General features: G+C 38.8%; 1 protein-coding gene across 1 annotated transcript in view; it reads right to left on the bottom strand.

Annotated features, from left to right (window-relative positions):
- atg2a (autophagy related 2A) overlaps positions 1 to 10,762 on the bottom strand; it is a 51,679-nt gene extending 40,917 nt beyond the window's left edge. The window contains 5 exon segments of the mRNA NM_001079186.1: positions 950 to 1,112; positions 1,339 to 1,441; positions 1,630 to 1,782; positions 3,159 to 3,321; positions 10,305 to 10,762. Coding sequence (NP_001072654.1) covers positions 950 to 1,112; positions 1,339 to 1,441; positions 1,630 to 1,782; positions 3,159 to 3,321; positions 10,305 to 10,475 — 753 coding nt within the window. The 5' untranslated portion in view covers positions 10,476 to 10,762.
- Between the last annotated feature and the right edge of the window lie 3,799 nt (positions 10,763 to 14,561).

The following is a 14,561-nucleotide window of genomic DNA, read 5'->3' as shown; positions in this document are numbered from 1 at the left end:
CAGGTCCTAGACCACATCCAAAACACAACATCCCTACCTAAAATACTCAATCCCAAGGTTTGCCTACTCGGCATTGTGGATAATATAATTCCCCAATCAGCATCTCGCATCCTCTATAGAACATTACTGTTCTATGCCAGAAAAAGTATCCTTCTTCAATGGATGGCACAATCTCCCCCGACAATCGCCAGTTGGCTCAATCTACTTAAAGCTCTTCTGCCACTGATACAACTCACCTATATAGCAAGGGGATGCCCCCAAAAATACGACAAAGTATGGGGAACGTGGGTTGAAGCCATGGAATAATTCCACAGGACCCCCCCCCCGGGAACTTGAACCCTCACCGGTAATCCCAAATCCTCCCCGCCTTTAACAGAACTTGAACATTACCCCGAGTAGGACCACCGACTACCCAAACCAATGTACCGTATATATCCTGAACAAACACGCTTGTAGAACCAATGTCAATGTTTCATGTTGTTATATGTTTTAAATGCATAAATAAACACCTTTGAAAAAATGGCAGCTTAAACAAACGGAGGGAGCTTCTAGGACTGTTTACTCAGGTATGGTAAAGCTTTCTGCAGAATAAATTTAACATTCTAGCTTACACTAATGTGGCTAATCTATTGGCAGTAAAATGCCAAAATGACTTTCCTTCTCCTTTAAATGGGTGTATACATTAAATATACAAGATCCCCAGACTGAACAGAAGCACCGGTACATGATAAAAGTTAGCAAAACACTGGGGGTTTTACCACGGTAAACTCATATTATTCTTCCCTTACTGACTTCTTTTAGCCAATTTCAAAATCTCATTATGGCAGTCTCTCTTGCAATTCCAATTCTTTTCAAGTTCTTAATATTTAAAGATTTAAATATTTATCTTTCCAACATCATCTATTTCTGCCTTTATCTTGTATATTTCTCATTCTCTATGTGCAAGTACCTCAGGGGTAGGGGATGGGGTCTGTACACTGGTCTTAAATTCCTCGTAATGAAGGGAGACACCACTGAGCTGCAAGATTTTCTGGATGAAGGCTGGAGGCTGGTGTATATCCACAGGAACAGTGTGAGGTGAGTCCCTCACTGCTTCATCACAATAATCCAGTCTAAAACGAAGAAAAGTAGGTTTGATCATGGATGAAAGGTAGAAACAAGACACAGTAGACATAAAGGTAAAGAGACAATCCTTAAAGTGACGGAACAGCAAAATTATTAAAAAAAATGATGGTGTTAAGATGGGATGGGTTACAAATACCCATAAAGAGAAGATAGAATCTAGGAAAATGAGTATAAAAAGAGGGAATAAAAGAAGTAAGGAACAATAACCTTTACCTTTTTATGTGGATTTCCAAGGCAGTTCCCAAATTAGAATCACCTGGATTATTCTCAATTCGAACAATGGTGTCTATAAAGGTCACTTTAATCCTTCTCAGGACTAAAAGAAAAAAATGGAATACGTATCAATGCAGGCACTAGAGAGAACAATAAATCTGCCCTTCCTAATGTGTGTCACACAGTCAGTTTTCACAGAGAAGAGAACTTAAAATCTCCACCTCTAAATGACAGTAAGAAGAAACTATTAGTAATTTAAATAAATAAACAAACAAATAAATAAATCCCCACCAGTTTCTATGGTTTGTGCAAACATCTCAAGTCCTTCAATTGGCTGTGGGGGCTCAGATGGTTCCTCTGGCTGCTCCTTTAAGCACTCCTGGGCTAGCTGCATACTAGTAGTCATACAGGAGGACCAGCTTTGTGACTCGGTACCCTGAGCAGCTAAAAAAGTAGACAGCAAAATGAAAATAAATAAATTTAAAAAGAGTGTACGAATAAAATGTTAAGTAAATTTGGCATGTGAGTGCAATAGGAGAGAAACAAACATCAAAGGAAGAAAAATAATATTTGAGTGAAACTATATAACTATATATAAACTATGGTGGTCTGCAAAATTATAATAAAAGTAATATCAGGTAATATGCAGAAACCGTACAAAGTCTGAGAAAAACTATCTTGTTATTAACATGCAAAGATTATAACAAAAATGGAAATTTTATCTTTAGAAAAGGAGAATCACATTATTGGAAGTTGATCAGATCTCTAAAAAGAAAGAATCTGAATGAAGACTTAAAGACAATGAATAAATAGTATACACCACTGCTCTGAGCCACCTGATAAAATCATCAACAAAGTACAGAAGTCATATCCAGCGGTGTAACTAAAGGTGGCCATACACGGGCCTATTCTAGCTGCCGATATCGGTCCCGACTGATTCAGCAGCTAATTGGCCCATGTATTGGCACCAATATCTGGCCTGAAATCGGGCAGATATCGATCGGGCAGGTTGAAAAATTTAGTCGGATCGGGGACCATATCGGCTCGTTGATGTGGTCCCCGATCCAAATTCTCCTATACCCGTTGTTTTAATTCGACTGAATTAGCCTGGATACGCCCAATATCACCCACCAGTAGGTGGGGGATATCGGGAGAAGATCCGCTCGCTTGGCAACATCGATCTGAAGGTTTATGGCCACCTTAAGTCGTCTCCCCAGTGGTAATCACATGGAATTGTGGGTCATCCACAATTCTTTTTGCACATCGCAGGTGATTCAAAATTGAATTTGCATCGCAAGTCATCCACAGGCTCCTCCTACAAAAAAAGCAGACCAGGCCCCTTGCACCCATGAGAGGTGCTTCCTCGTAGTTATGCCATTGGTAGTAGCTTTTCTTTCTACCTTGACCTTGAATTCTTAACCAAAGAGAATTAAAAGGTAACTTTAACACTTCTAAAAGAAAAAGTTATTTTTCCTATAGAAAGGTGCAATTCACCTTTAAGTATTAAAGCATTTAAATATTTTAGAGCGTTCTTACTTTTCTATCTCCAGTTTTCAAATGGGGGTCACTGACCCTGGAAGTCAAAAAAAACTATTCCTCTGTGAGGCCACAATGGTATTGTTATTGTTGCTATTTATTACTTATTTTAATTATGCCCTCTCCATTTTCCAGTCTCTATTTAAACCATAGCCTAGTTACTAGGGTAAATTTGACCCTAGCAACCAGACAGCTGCTAAAATACCAAACAGGAAATCTGCTGAATAAAAGTTAATAATAACACTTTAACCACATATAATATACATAATATAAGGTGCACTCACCACCTCTGTACTTGGGACGGCATGTGACCTGAAGTTTAGACACCTCCAGGGTGCAGTTTTCGGTGACAAGCGCTGACCAAGGAATGGTAACCGATATGCTGCCAATAAAGCCATCTATAATCTCTAGAGGAGCCCCTGCAGAGTCCAGGAGTTCATTCACTGACTAAAGAGGGACAGAAAAGAAATGTTGCGATAAGGGACAAAAATGTGGATAAAAGCATAAAAATATAGAGAGCAGCTCACAGAACCTTACAGACTATGGAGTAATACATTTGCAATGCACCTAATATGAAATATTTGCTTCATAGTAACAATTATTCTTTTATAATACAGATTAATTCCACAATTTAAGATCATTATAGTTTCAGTACATACATTCTTTTCAACATAGGTCTGTACCATCATTTCATTTAAAATACTTATATTTTGCCAGGGTGTACTCTATTTCTAACCACTGTGTATGTATGCCTCCTGGCCTGCAATCTCCTAAACGCCACATGAAATTTAGAAAGTAAGGGACAATATACTTGTGATAACGTAAAATGAAGGTATGTGACCTTTTAATATTTTAAGTTTCATTATGACTCCCTAGGGTATATATTCCAATGTACTACATCAAACAGCACTTTACTTTAAAACATAGTGACATTTTGTATTCCATGTTCTAAAGTCACAGGGACAACATGAGGGAAAAAAAAAAAAAAGAAAAGAAAACTTAGGGGTTAAAGGGGTGTTGATGTTATCTTTTAGCATCTTACAAAATGTTCCTATCTTCGCTTCTTTTCAGAAGATTTTTTTTTATAGTTTCTAAATTATTTCTCCTCCTCTTGTTTCACTTTAAGTTTCCAAGTTTAAAAGGCTCATATTGCAAGGCTGATGTCAGCCTATGAAAAATATGACCAGCACTAAATAAAACCACCTTTATGGGGCATGGTGGCTTTAAAACGTTATGATTATAATTTTGCAACTAAAACCCACAAGGATTATAACTTTTTAACTAAACCCCAGTTTTGAAAATCTGGGATGGGAAAGTACTAATTGATTCTCTCTCTTTTCCACCTTCTTTTTCCTTGAACTTTTTTGTTCTTCTTTCCTTGTTTTATATTCCTGCCTCTTATTCAAACCACTGCCTAGCTGCTATGGTAAATTATACACCAGCAACCAACTAGCAGCTGGAATACCAAACTGGAGTGGTTTTGCAGTAAAAACTAAATCATTTATTAATTATAGAAATTGTCTTAGACTTCATTGTTAAAATCCGATTTTAAAGGTAACCTACTCCTGTAAAACTCTACAACTTTATAATCTAACCATGTGCAATTTGTAATTCTAATAATGAAAGTCCATGTTTCTGGATGATATGCTGCAAACTAAAACAAGTCCTGGATAACGGTATAGAATATCAGTTGGTACATGCTGTCCTATAAAAAAGGAATAGAGATTCGCAGCTGAGGACTCCCTGGAGCTCACTCAGAATTTCACACTAGGAAAGTAGCAGAGGTTACATTCTTGGAATCAGTAAGGACATCCACAGAATGGCTCCTTTACATGTCATTAATCTGCCCAGGATTTCTTTGCCTTGCTATGTAAAGTGAAAGTGCAATTCTCACCTCTGTTGGCACTCATGGTCACATTTTCAACAGATATTTTCATAAGTTACAACGTCTAAAGAAACGTAATAACCCTTCAGAATTAATGTTTTTTCTTCTTCCGAATCCTGTAACCCTGCCCAGCGTCGGACTGGCCCACCAGGATACCAGGAAAATTCCCATTGGGCCCAGGTGTCAGTGGGCCCTCTTGCTTCTAACTATTTGCCAGAGTTGGACTGGTCAATCGGATTCCAGGAAAACTCCCTGTGCCCTATTTCATAGTCATTCCCTATTTCTTGTAATACTTTGTATTTATCTATTTTAATACCCCTGTTTATATTAATATATTCTACTGTACAGCGTTGCGTACATAAGTAGCGCTTTATAAATAAAATTATACATACATACATTTCTGTGTGAGAACAAAGAGGAACAAAGAGACTAGGATAATAAAGAGGTCACATTAATAGAACAATGTTTTCCACATAAATAATTAACAAAAATGTGCAGCTAAAAAGATATTCACCTCCAAATCATCTCCCTGCTGATCCTTTATTTCTGCACATACCCTGTGCTGGGGGGGGGGGGGGGGGGGGTCAGTGACCCCTATAAACACTACAGTTGCTTTTTTTACTTCCTTATATGATGTCACGCATAGCACTGGCAGCAGACTTAACCCCTATTGGCTGTGTCTCCTGTCAGTCTGACATTGCTTCCTGTGCCTGTGACAGAGTGCTGTAAATCTAACATAACAGTACGTTAAATATGTGAAATGCTGAGTCTGTTTCCCAATTACATTGCAAGGAAGAAACTAACCAATGACCTTTCAATTTATGGAACTGGTTAGAGTGCACAAGCAACCAACGAACTGGTTCAATAGGAAAAAAGTAAGGACAAAGTCTGGACAAGATGATGTAGGCACATGGGTTCTCAGCGTGTCAGGTTCAAAATAGACTTATTTAAGCCGCACACCTGTAAATTTCACATCCACTGCACTAGTGGTGTAAGCCTTCCGTACGACTGGCAGGACCTTATCCTCAGCGAAACTGTTTTTTGTAACTAAGCCGCAAACACAAATATATGCAGTCGGGGAGCTTACCCCATTCATTGTGACCACCTTCATCAATGTTTTGGGGGGGATACACCCTCCCTTTGTTGAGGGGATACACCCTCCCTTTGTCAGGTTCAAAATAGACCACTCCCATCCCTTCAGAAAACTGATCAGAGAGACAGAAGAACAGGTATAAAAAGTAGCTTTTACAGTGGCCTTTTGACTATTTATTATAGAAAATCCCATTACGAGGCAGTTTCTAGGAAAGAATACTTGCTTAGCTTTAGGCTAATGTCACAGGAACATTCAGAAGAATGTATCAACTAATGCATCAAATTAGAACAGTTTCCAGAGCTGGTGGAAGAGCCGGTTTCTTACAGGCGAAAAAGCACCCTGTGTGCAATCACCTTAAAAGACTGAAATGGTTGACAATTTCACCCTACTGCGCATGCACCAGTCCCAGGATTTGGAAGAACGAAGTTGGATGGAAGAGGATCACTTGTCACAGGTACCCCGAGCTGGTGCAGTTTTTCTGCTAATTGGAGCGCCGGCCTAGCATTTGCCCAGTGATTGTAACTTTACTTCTCATTTCATTCTATTCAGGACACTCTGTGCTACAGTTTTGTTTATACCCAACAATCAAAGCTCTGAGTTACACCATACTTCCTCCCATAGAGTAAAGGTGGCCATACAAGAACCCATTATGATCATCGTTTGTTCCCTCCATTGACGTTCAGGGCTGAATAGTTAGATATGGGGACAGAAACAATAGGGATGCTACCTCCACCTGACAATTCAGCCCTTAAAGGAACAGTAACACCAAAAAATTAAAGTGTTTTAAAGTAACTAAAATATAATGTGCTGCTGCCCTGCTCTGGTAAAAGTTGTGTGTTTATTTCAGAAAGTCTACTATAATTTATATAAATAAGCTACTATGTAGCCATGGAGGCAGCCATTCAAAGGAGAAAATGCACAGGCACATAGCAGATAACAGATAAAACACTATTGTATTCTACAGAACTTATCTGTTATCTGCTATGTAACCTGTGCCTTTTCTTCTTTTTTCCAGCTTCAATGGCTGCCCCCATGGCTACACAGCAGCTTATTATATAAATTATAGTAGTGTTACTGTAGCAAACACCCCAGTTTTACCAGTGCAGGGCAACAGTGCATTATATTTTTATTACTTTAAAGCGCTTTCATTTTTTGGTGTTACTGTTCCTTTAACACTTCAACGGCGCCTGGTCAAAATCTTATCCAAATCAGTCGTCTCGACACGATCCGTCCTACATGCACCGAATATCGTACATAATGAGGTTTCATGCGATAATATCGGTGCATTTATGGCCATCTTAAATGCCAATTAGCTAAAATTGCCAGCACTGCCACTGGTCACCAGACTGTGGGCTATAAAAAGTTAAATAAGTTCTCATGGCATACTTGGGCACAATACCTGATAACATATTGGCTCATCTCTCTGGGGAGTGTGTTATGGCATTAACAAATATATTAATTTTAAAAAATGCAGGTAAAAATACAGCAATATTGCAGTCTTTAATAACTATATATATTTTTTTTTTCTTCAGATCTTTATTCCCAAAACAATAATAATAATCATAAAATGTATAGTAAACATATCCGCAGATAATGAATTAGATGTACCCTCTAAACTACATACAGCAATACAACAATACCACAGTGAAGGACAGAGTACCAGTACATGCGATTTGTGAAACTATAAGCAAACAGCCTAAAAACTAGAAAATACAGTTTATTAATTTATAACTGTTCCTTAATTTCCTTGTGGCCATATCATTCATACAGATTCATGTACTTATTTATATACTTATGTTCATAGGCACATTTAAAAATACATGCAGTATAATGGCAACCAGCAGAATAACCTGATTGGGGGGTCTTAAACCCAGCTAAGTATACTGTCAACTAAAAATGTTGCTGGTGAAACTTCATAAACAACAACCAACTAAAACACTCAATATATACAGGTATTGGATTTGTTACCCAGAGGGCTCAGGAACTGGGCATTTCCAGATAAGGGGTCTTTTCATCCTTAGGATCACCATGCCTTAAGACTGCTAAAATAATTTCATAATAAAGTAAACCAATAGGATTGTTTTGCCACCAATCCATGCAGCTTACTTGGGATCAAGTACAAGGTACAATTTTATTATTACAAAGAAAAAGGAAATCATTTTTATAAATTACATTTATTTCCTATAATGAATTCTATGGGAGATGGTATTTTACATAATTCCAAACTTTCTGGATAGCTGGTTTCTGGATTAGGGATCCTATACCTGTATGTATGTATGTAAATATATATAAGCAAATCTGCCTGTTTAAACGCAAACATTTTATTGGTTGATATGGGTTACTGCTACTGGGCAAACTTACTGCCTTTTATTACATATGGGGGTATATGTCAACAAAAAGTCAACTTGTGCCTGACCCTAACCAACCTGCCATGGAATCTGCCTCTCTTTATAGACCCACACCCAACCCACCCCATCTCTGATGTCACAAAGGGGGTGGGGCAAAGCAGGCACATGCCTATAAAGAGAGACTGACCAAGGTGGAAGCTGAACAAACTAAAGTCACGGTTGGATTGGGTGGAAGAAGAGCTCGGCCAGCCCGAACCCTCCCACAACCCCCAAATCATGTGTGGATGTTGGCCCACATATTGGGACAGTACATGCATATTCTTAATACCAAGACACCAGACCTCTGCACTCTGAAATGTAACAGTACCTACATCTGTCAGCAACAGTCACAGTGACAGCCTACTCTTCTGCGTACCATATACCAGCAACTTGGACCAACGTAACACCAACTGTGTAGTCCAAGAGGTGATCTTTCCAACTATGAATGAGATGTGAGCTCCCATTAAATGGGGCATATTTACCAGACTGTATCAGAGTGAAATTCAACCACTTTCTATTCACTTGTATAGTATTAACGGACACATTTATTATAGGGTTACTCTGAGATAAAAGGGAAGCACTTTGATTAAAAAATCTCCATACAAATGAACACTACTACTGCTGTTTCCCGCCTTAAACCTTTCTGCCTGGCTGCCCCTTACATTTGTAATACCCTCCCTGATTTCCTCCGGAGAGAATCCTCCCTCAGTCTTTTTAAAGGAACAGCAACACCAAAAAATGAAAATGTATAAAAATAATTACGATATTATGTACTGTTGCCCTGTGCTGGTACAGCTGGTGTGTTTGCCTCAGAAACACTACTATAGTTTATATAAACAAAGCTGCTGTGTAGCCATGGGGGCAGCCATTCAAAGGAGAAAAGGCACAGGCACATAGAGGATAACAGATAAAGCCCCATTATATTCTACAGAGCTTATCTGTTATCTGCTATGTAACCTGTGCCTTTTCTCCTTTTTTCCAGGTTGAATGGCTGCCCCCAGGGCTACACAGCAGCTTATTTATATAAACTATAGTAGTGTTACTTTAGCAAATACACAACTTTACCTGTGCAGGGTAACAGTACATTATATTTTAAATACCTAAATACACTTTCATTTTTGGCGTTACTGTTCCTTTAAAACTAAACTTAAAGATTACCTTTTGGAGCACTCACCCAGCACCTGATCTGGGAACTAACACTTATATTGTACTGTCACCCACTGTGACCTACAGCACTTATATTTGCCTATTTGTGTCTGTAAGTCACCCTGCCATATAGATTGTAAGCTCTACGGGGCAGGGACCTCCTTCCTCTTGTGTCCTCGACTCTTAAGCTGGCCATACACGTGGCAATCTAACGATGTTTCGTGCGACCATCGGTCGCACGAAACATCGTCAGATCCGCCACACACAGTCAGGGCTGAAACAGCAGATAAGGAGGTAGAAACAATAGGATTTCTACCTCCTTCTGCCGATTCAGCCCTGACGGCAGATTTTGGTCAGGCGCCTTCTATGCCTTCAAAATTTTCTAACCTGGCCGATCGGCAAGTCGTCCGATATCAGCAGCTTCCTGCGATATCGGTCGACTCGCCGACATGCCATACACACACCGAATATCGTACGAAACGAGGTTTCGTACGATAGTATCGGTGCGTGTATGGCCAGCTTTAACTTATTGCAGCTGTATTTATCTTGTATTTATTGTTATACTTTGTATTTATCTATTATTATCTTATTAACACCCTGTTTGTATTAATGTATTCTACTGTACAGCGCTGCGTACATAAGTAGCGCTTTATAAATAAAGATATACATACATATACATACATACAAAGTGACAAAGTGAGATTTTCCGTCTGGTGAGCTCGATTTGACCTTTTGATAAATATGCCCCATTGGGCTTATGTGCATAATGCATACCTTCAAAGAACAAGGTCTAGAAAATATGACTAATGTCATAAGCTCATACTTTAAAGGAGACACTGTCAGGACTGATAATGTCAATGGTTCTATCTATTAGAAGACAGAAATGCAGAGAGTTTTAAGCACCAACAACTTGTATTACCCAGATGTCTAGATGAATGTCAGTCAAACGTCCACTTCCATTGTAGAGATCCAGGCTCAGCTGCTCCAGGCTCAGTCTCTCCTCCAGGTAGTGGCCCAGATAATGTTGCAGAAGATACCTGCATGCCCGCGTTTTAATCGAGCTGGACCATGGAAAGAGCCAGCGAGACATGCTGGGAAGCAGGCAGGGGTAAAGGCTATAGAAGGGGTAGGAAAAATGGCACCTCCTCTAACGTCATAACCTAGGGCAAGGGAACCAGAGGTCCCAGGCAGGTAGCAATCACTGCGCCATAGCACTCTCACACAAGCTGGAAGTCATGCCACACGAAACGTCCGTATCCCCTTGACAGCAAAACAGAGCTGCCAGTATGGCAGGAAATTGCACTCACAGAATGTGTCCTTTCGGCTACACCAGCTGCGATTTCAGTCAATATAACAAAGTAAAACCGTATATAACACCATATCGGCCAGAAGGGGCGACTGTCACGGGTCACTTCTTATTTCCATAACACAGCCCTCTGACCCGGAACGCTGTACAAATGTCTAGTTCTTCTGCTCCTGCCTACAAGCTCTCACACAGTTTCGCCACAATCTCGCGAGATTTCCTGACTAGAAGGTAAATAAGCGCAGTGACGCGGCACGTAGCCGCTTGCTCATAGTGTTTGCACAGAGGCGCTATCGCTAGTAGCGCACAGTTGTGTTGGTATCGTCACTCAGACCCTATGTTATTTAGGAAAAGGTTGTATTTTTCTTGTTGGTTGCCAGAAATATCCGCTGCAGCCAAAGCCTCCTGCTAGTAGAGCTACTACTTCTGCCAGGGAATGAGAGAAAAACAATGTTTTTCCTTTTGGTTTCCAGCAGTGTTAGCTGCAACCAGAGCCTCCACTCCCAGTACAGGTATAGGACCCATTATCCAGAATGCTTGGAACCAAGGGTATACCGGATAAGGGGTCTTTCTGTAATGTGGATCTCCATACCTTAAGTCTACTAAAAAATCAATAAAACATTAATTAAACCCAATAGGATTGTTTTGCATCCAATAAGGATTATTTATATCTTAGTTGGGATCAATTGCAATATACTGTTTTATTTCTACAGAGAAAAAGGAAATCAGTTTTAAAATTCTGAATTATTTGATTAAAATGGAGTCTATGGGAGACAGGCTTTCTGGATAACGGGTTTCCGGATAAGGGATCCCATACCTGTATCTGATATGAAATAATTATGTATTTTTCAGCTTTTGTGCCGAGAAACAGTAAAGCCACTTTGTTTTCCGTGGTGGTTGCCAAGAATGTGTGCTGCTATCAGAACATCTGCCATAGATTTAGAAGAGATTTGGGGGAAACGGCATGGTGAAATTCCATTTAGTTTTTCTACTCTGGCATTGGAGTGTCAAAAAAAAAAAAAAAAGTGTTTTTGAACCACCAAAGGTCATATTTTTTAATTTAGAGACACAAAAATGGCTGATATAGCAGTAGACAATGGGTGAAACTGAACAAAAGATATTCATTTTAAGGCTGTGGTGTAAGAGGATCTTGCTCTCTCTTTTTTTTTTTTTTTTTTTTTTTTTAAACTAGAGAATTACTGGAAGACCGTCTCCCATAGTTCATATGTTTTTAATTATTTCCTTTTTCTTTGTAATAATAAAACAGTACCTTGTACTTCATGGTAGCTAAACTGCTTTACTCCATGTTTGTGGTAAAGCAAACCAACTGGGTTTAATTTTTACATGTTTTTTTACATGCTGTTCAGTTTTGGTCTCCAGTGCTCAAACGGGACATTATTGAGTTAGAGAGGGTCCAGAGAAGGGCAACTAAGCTGGTAAAGGGTATGGAAAGTCGCAGTTATGCAGAAAGACTGGCCAAGTTGGGTCTGTTTACACTGGAGAAGAGGCGCTTAAGAGGTGACATGATAACTATGCATAAATATATAAAGGGATCATATAATAACCTTTCTAATGTTTTATTTACCAGTAGGTCCTTCCAACGGACACGAGGGCACCCACTTCGTTTAGAAGAAGGGAGGTTCCACTTAAACATTCGGAAAGGATTTTTTACAGTGAGAGCTGTGAGGTTCTGGAATTCCCTCCCCGAATCAGTCGTGCTGGCTGATACATTATATAACTTTAAGAAGGGGCTGGATGGATTCTTAGCAAGTGAGGGAATACAGGGTTATGGGAGATAGCTCTTAGTACTAGTTGATCCAGGGACTGGTCCGATTGCCATATTGGAGTCAGGAAGGAATTTTTTCCCCTCTGCGGCAAATTAGAGAGGCTTCAGATGGGGTTTTCTGCCTTCCTCTGGATCAACTAGTAGTTAGGCAGGTTATATATAGGCATTATGGTTGAACTTGATGGACGTATGTCTTTTTTCAACCCAACTTACTATGTTACTAACTAAGATATAGTAAAACTAATTATACGGAAAATACCCTGGACCCATACCTGTATTTGTAAGCTCTTTGGTTTCATTATCAAATATTACCAAATCTTGCTTAGGTTTTACATGCAGACTGTATTGCTTTGCACACAGGTTCTTTTTAATGGTGGCATCAGAGGATCCCAGTTTTTGTGCAAACAAGGGCCAGATTATTCACAATTTTGGCAAAAAGATAAGGGTTACTTTAGGAGACTGGGGGATATTTGGCCAAAGCCAATGTTGAGATTTTAGGCTGTTTTTTTCTCTGGCAAGTTAACTCTGGCATTTATTTTTGTGCAACCTAGCACCAGATTATTTACAGCTTTAGGACCCAAAGAAAGGACTAATTTAGGAGAAGACGATGTGTAAAAATGGGCAAATGTATGATCGGTTTTCAGTTTTTATATATTATGGCATCAATGGCCCCAGTGTTTTGTGCAAACTAGTGTTGGCAACCAAAAAAAAAAATCTTTGTTGTTCCCTGACATCAGAGCATTCCAGTTTTTTGTGCAAGCAAGGACCACATTTTTCACAATATATGGATGAAATTAAGAGAAGGTAATGGGTGCAACCAGCTAAAAGTAATCTTGAGTGTTCAGGCTTTTTTTTTTTTTTTACTTTGACATCAGAGGGTAAAAGTGCTTTTTTTTTGTGCAAACTAGGGTTTGCAACCAGAAAAAAAGTTTCTTTTTTTGTACTCTGGCATCAGGTAATCCCAATGCAAATAAGGGCCAAAATTTTCACAATTAAGGGACAAAAAAAATTTAAGAAACAGACAATGATTAGAATCAATTTAACAGTCTGCAATTTTCCTTTTTCAGTGAACCAATTACAGAAACTTTATATCAATTTACAGCAGTACCTGTTGAATTTCTCTTACTTTAACCAGGGATGTATATTTATTCATATGATCATTAAACAAGTACACATTTGTATGGAAACAAGACTATTGCTGGAGATGGCCACTTGGTTTTTATTTTTGAGAGTGAACAACAAAATGACACCTTTATCCATGGCTGCCAATAACCTACCTCCACCAGAGCCTCTGCTCAAAATATCTGGGTATATTATATGTGGAATTGCCACTTGGTCATGTTGCTATAAGTTCTAGGGGTGTTATACATAGAATTGCCACTTTGTCATCCTGCTATGAGTTCTATGGGTTGTAAGGCAAAACAAAAGCAACTTTAGTCCTTTAGGCCAGGGCAGTGGAGCTAGACATTCTGTCTAAACAGCACAGCCAGCAGATGTCAGAAGATGATAATGAACCACTCTGAGGGTACACGAGCGAAGCAGTAGAATCTTTAACTGTTATTTCCTAAGTGGTGCAAAATTTTTCAAACAATCAAAATTGCTGATATTCATGTGTGTAGAACACAGGAGTGTTTCTTTTTTATTTTCACATTAGAAAACACTAGGATAATTCTATAATAGTCTGGTAAATCTGTGCTGTAGAAGTTTATATGCATATTTGATAATAGCACAAGTTAGAAATGTGAAACTCGTTTTGTTGTTAGACTTGTTCTTAGTGATTAATATTTCTTTTTCATCTCATGGGTAAGTGCACCCCGTGATCCAATCAGCAACTGTTCTTGTTGACAATTCTTGTTGATATTCTTGCTGCTGATAGAATTATTGTACTGGTATAGGATCTTTTATTCGGAAATTCTTCAGAAAGTTACAAGTTACAAGGAAGGCCATGTCCCATAGACTAAGTTTTAACCAAATTATTCCAATTTAAAAAAAAACAAAACAAAAAAAAAACTATTGCCTTTTTCACTGTAGTAATAAAACAGTATCTTGTACTAATATATAATTTATCCTTATCGAATACAAAACAA

Source organism: Xenopus tropicalis, chromosome 4 (assembly GCF_000004195.4).
Source record: "Xenopus tropicalis strain Nigerian chromosome 4, UCB_Xtro_10.0, whole genome shotgun sequence".
NCBI lineage: Eukaryota > Metazoa > Chordata > Amphibia > Anura > Pipidae > Xenopus > Xenopus tropicalis.
The sequence above is the reverse complement of the archived record's forward strand: the minus strand, read 5'-3'. Positions and strand labels throughout refer to the sequence as shown.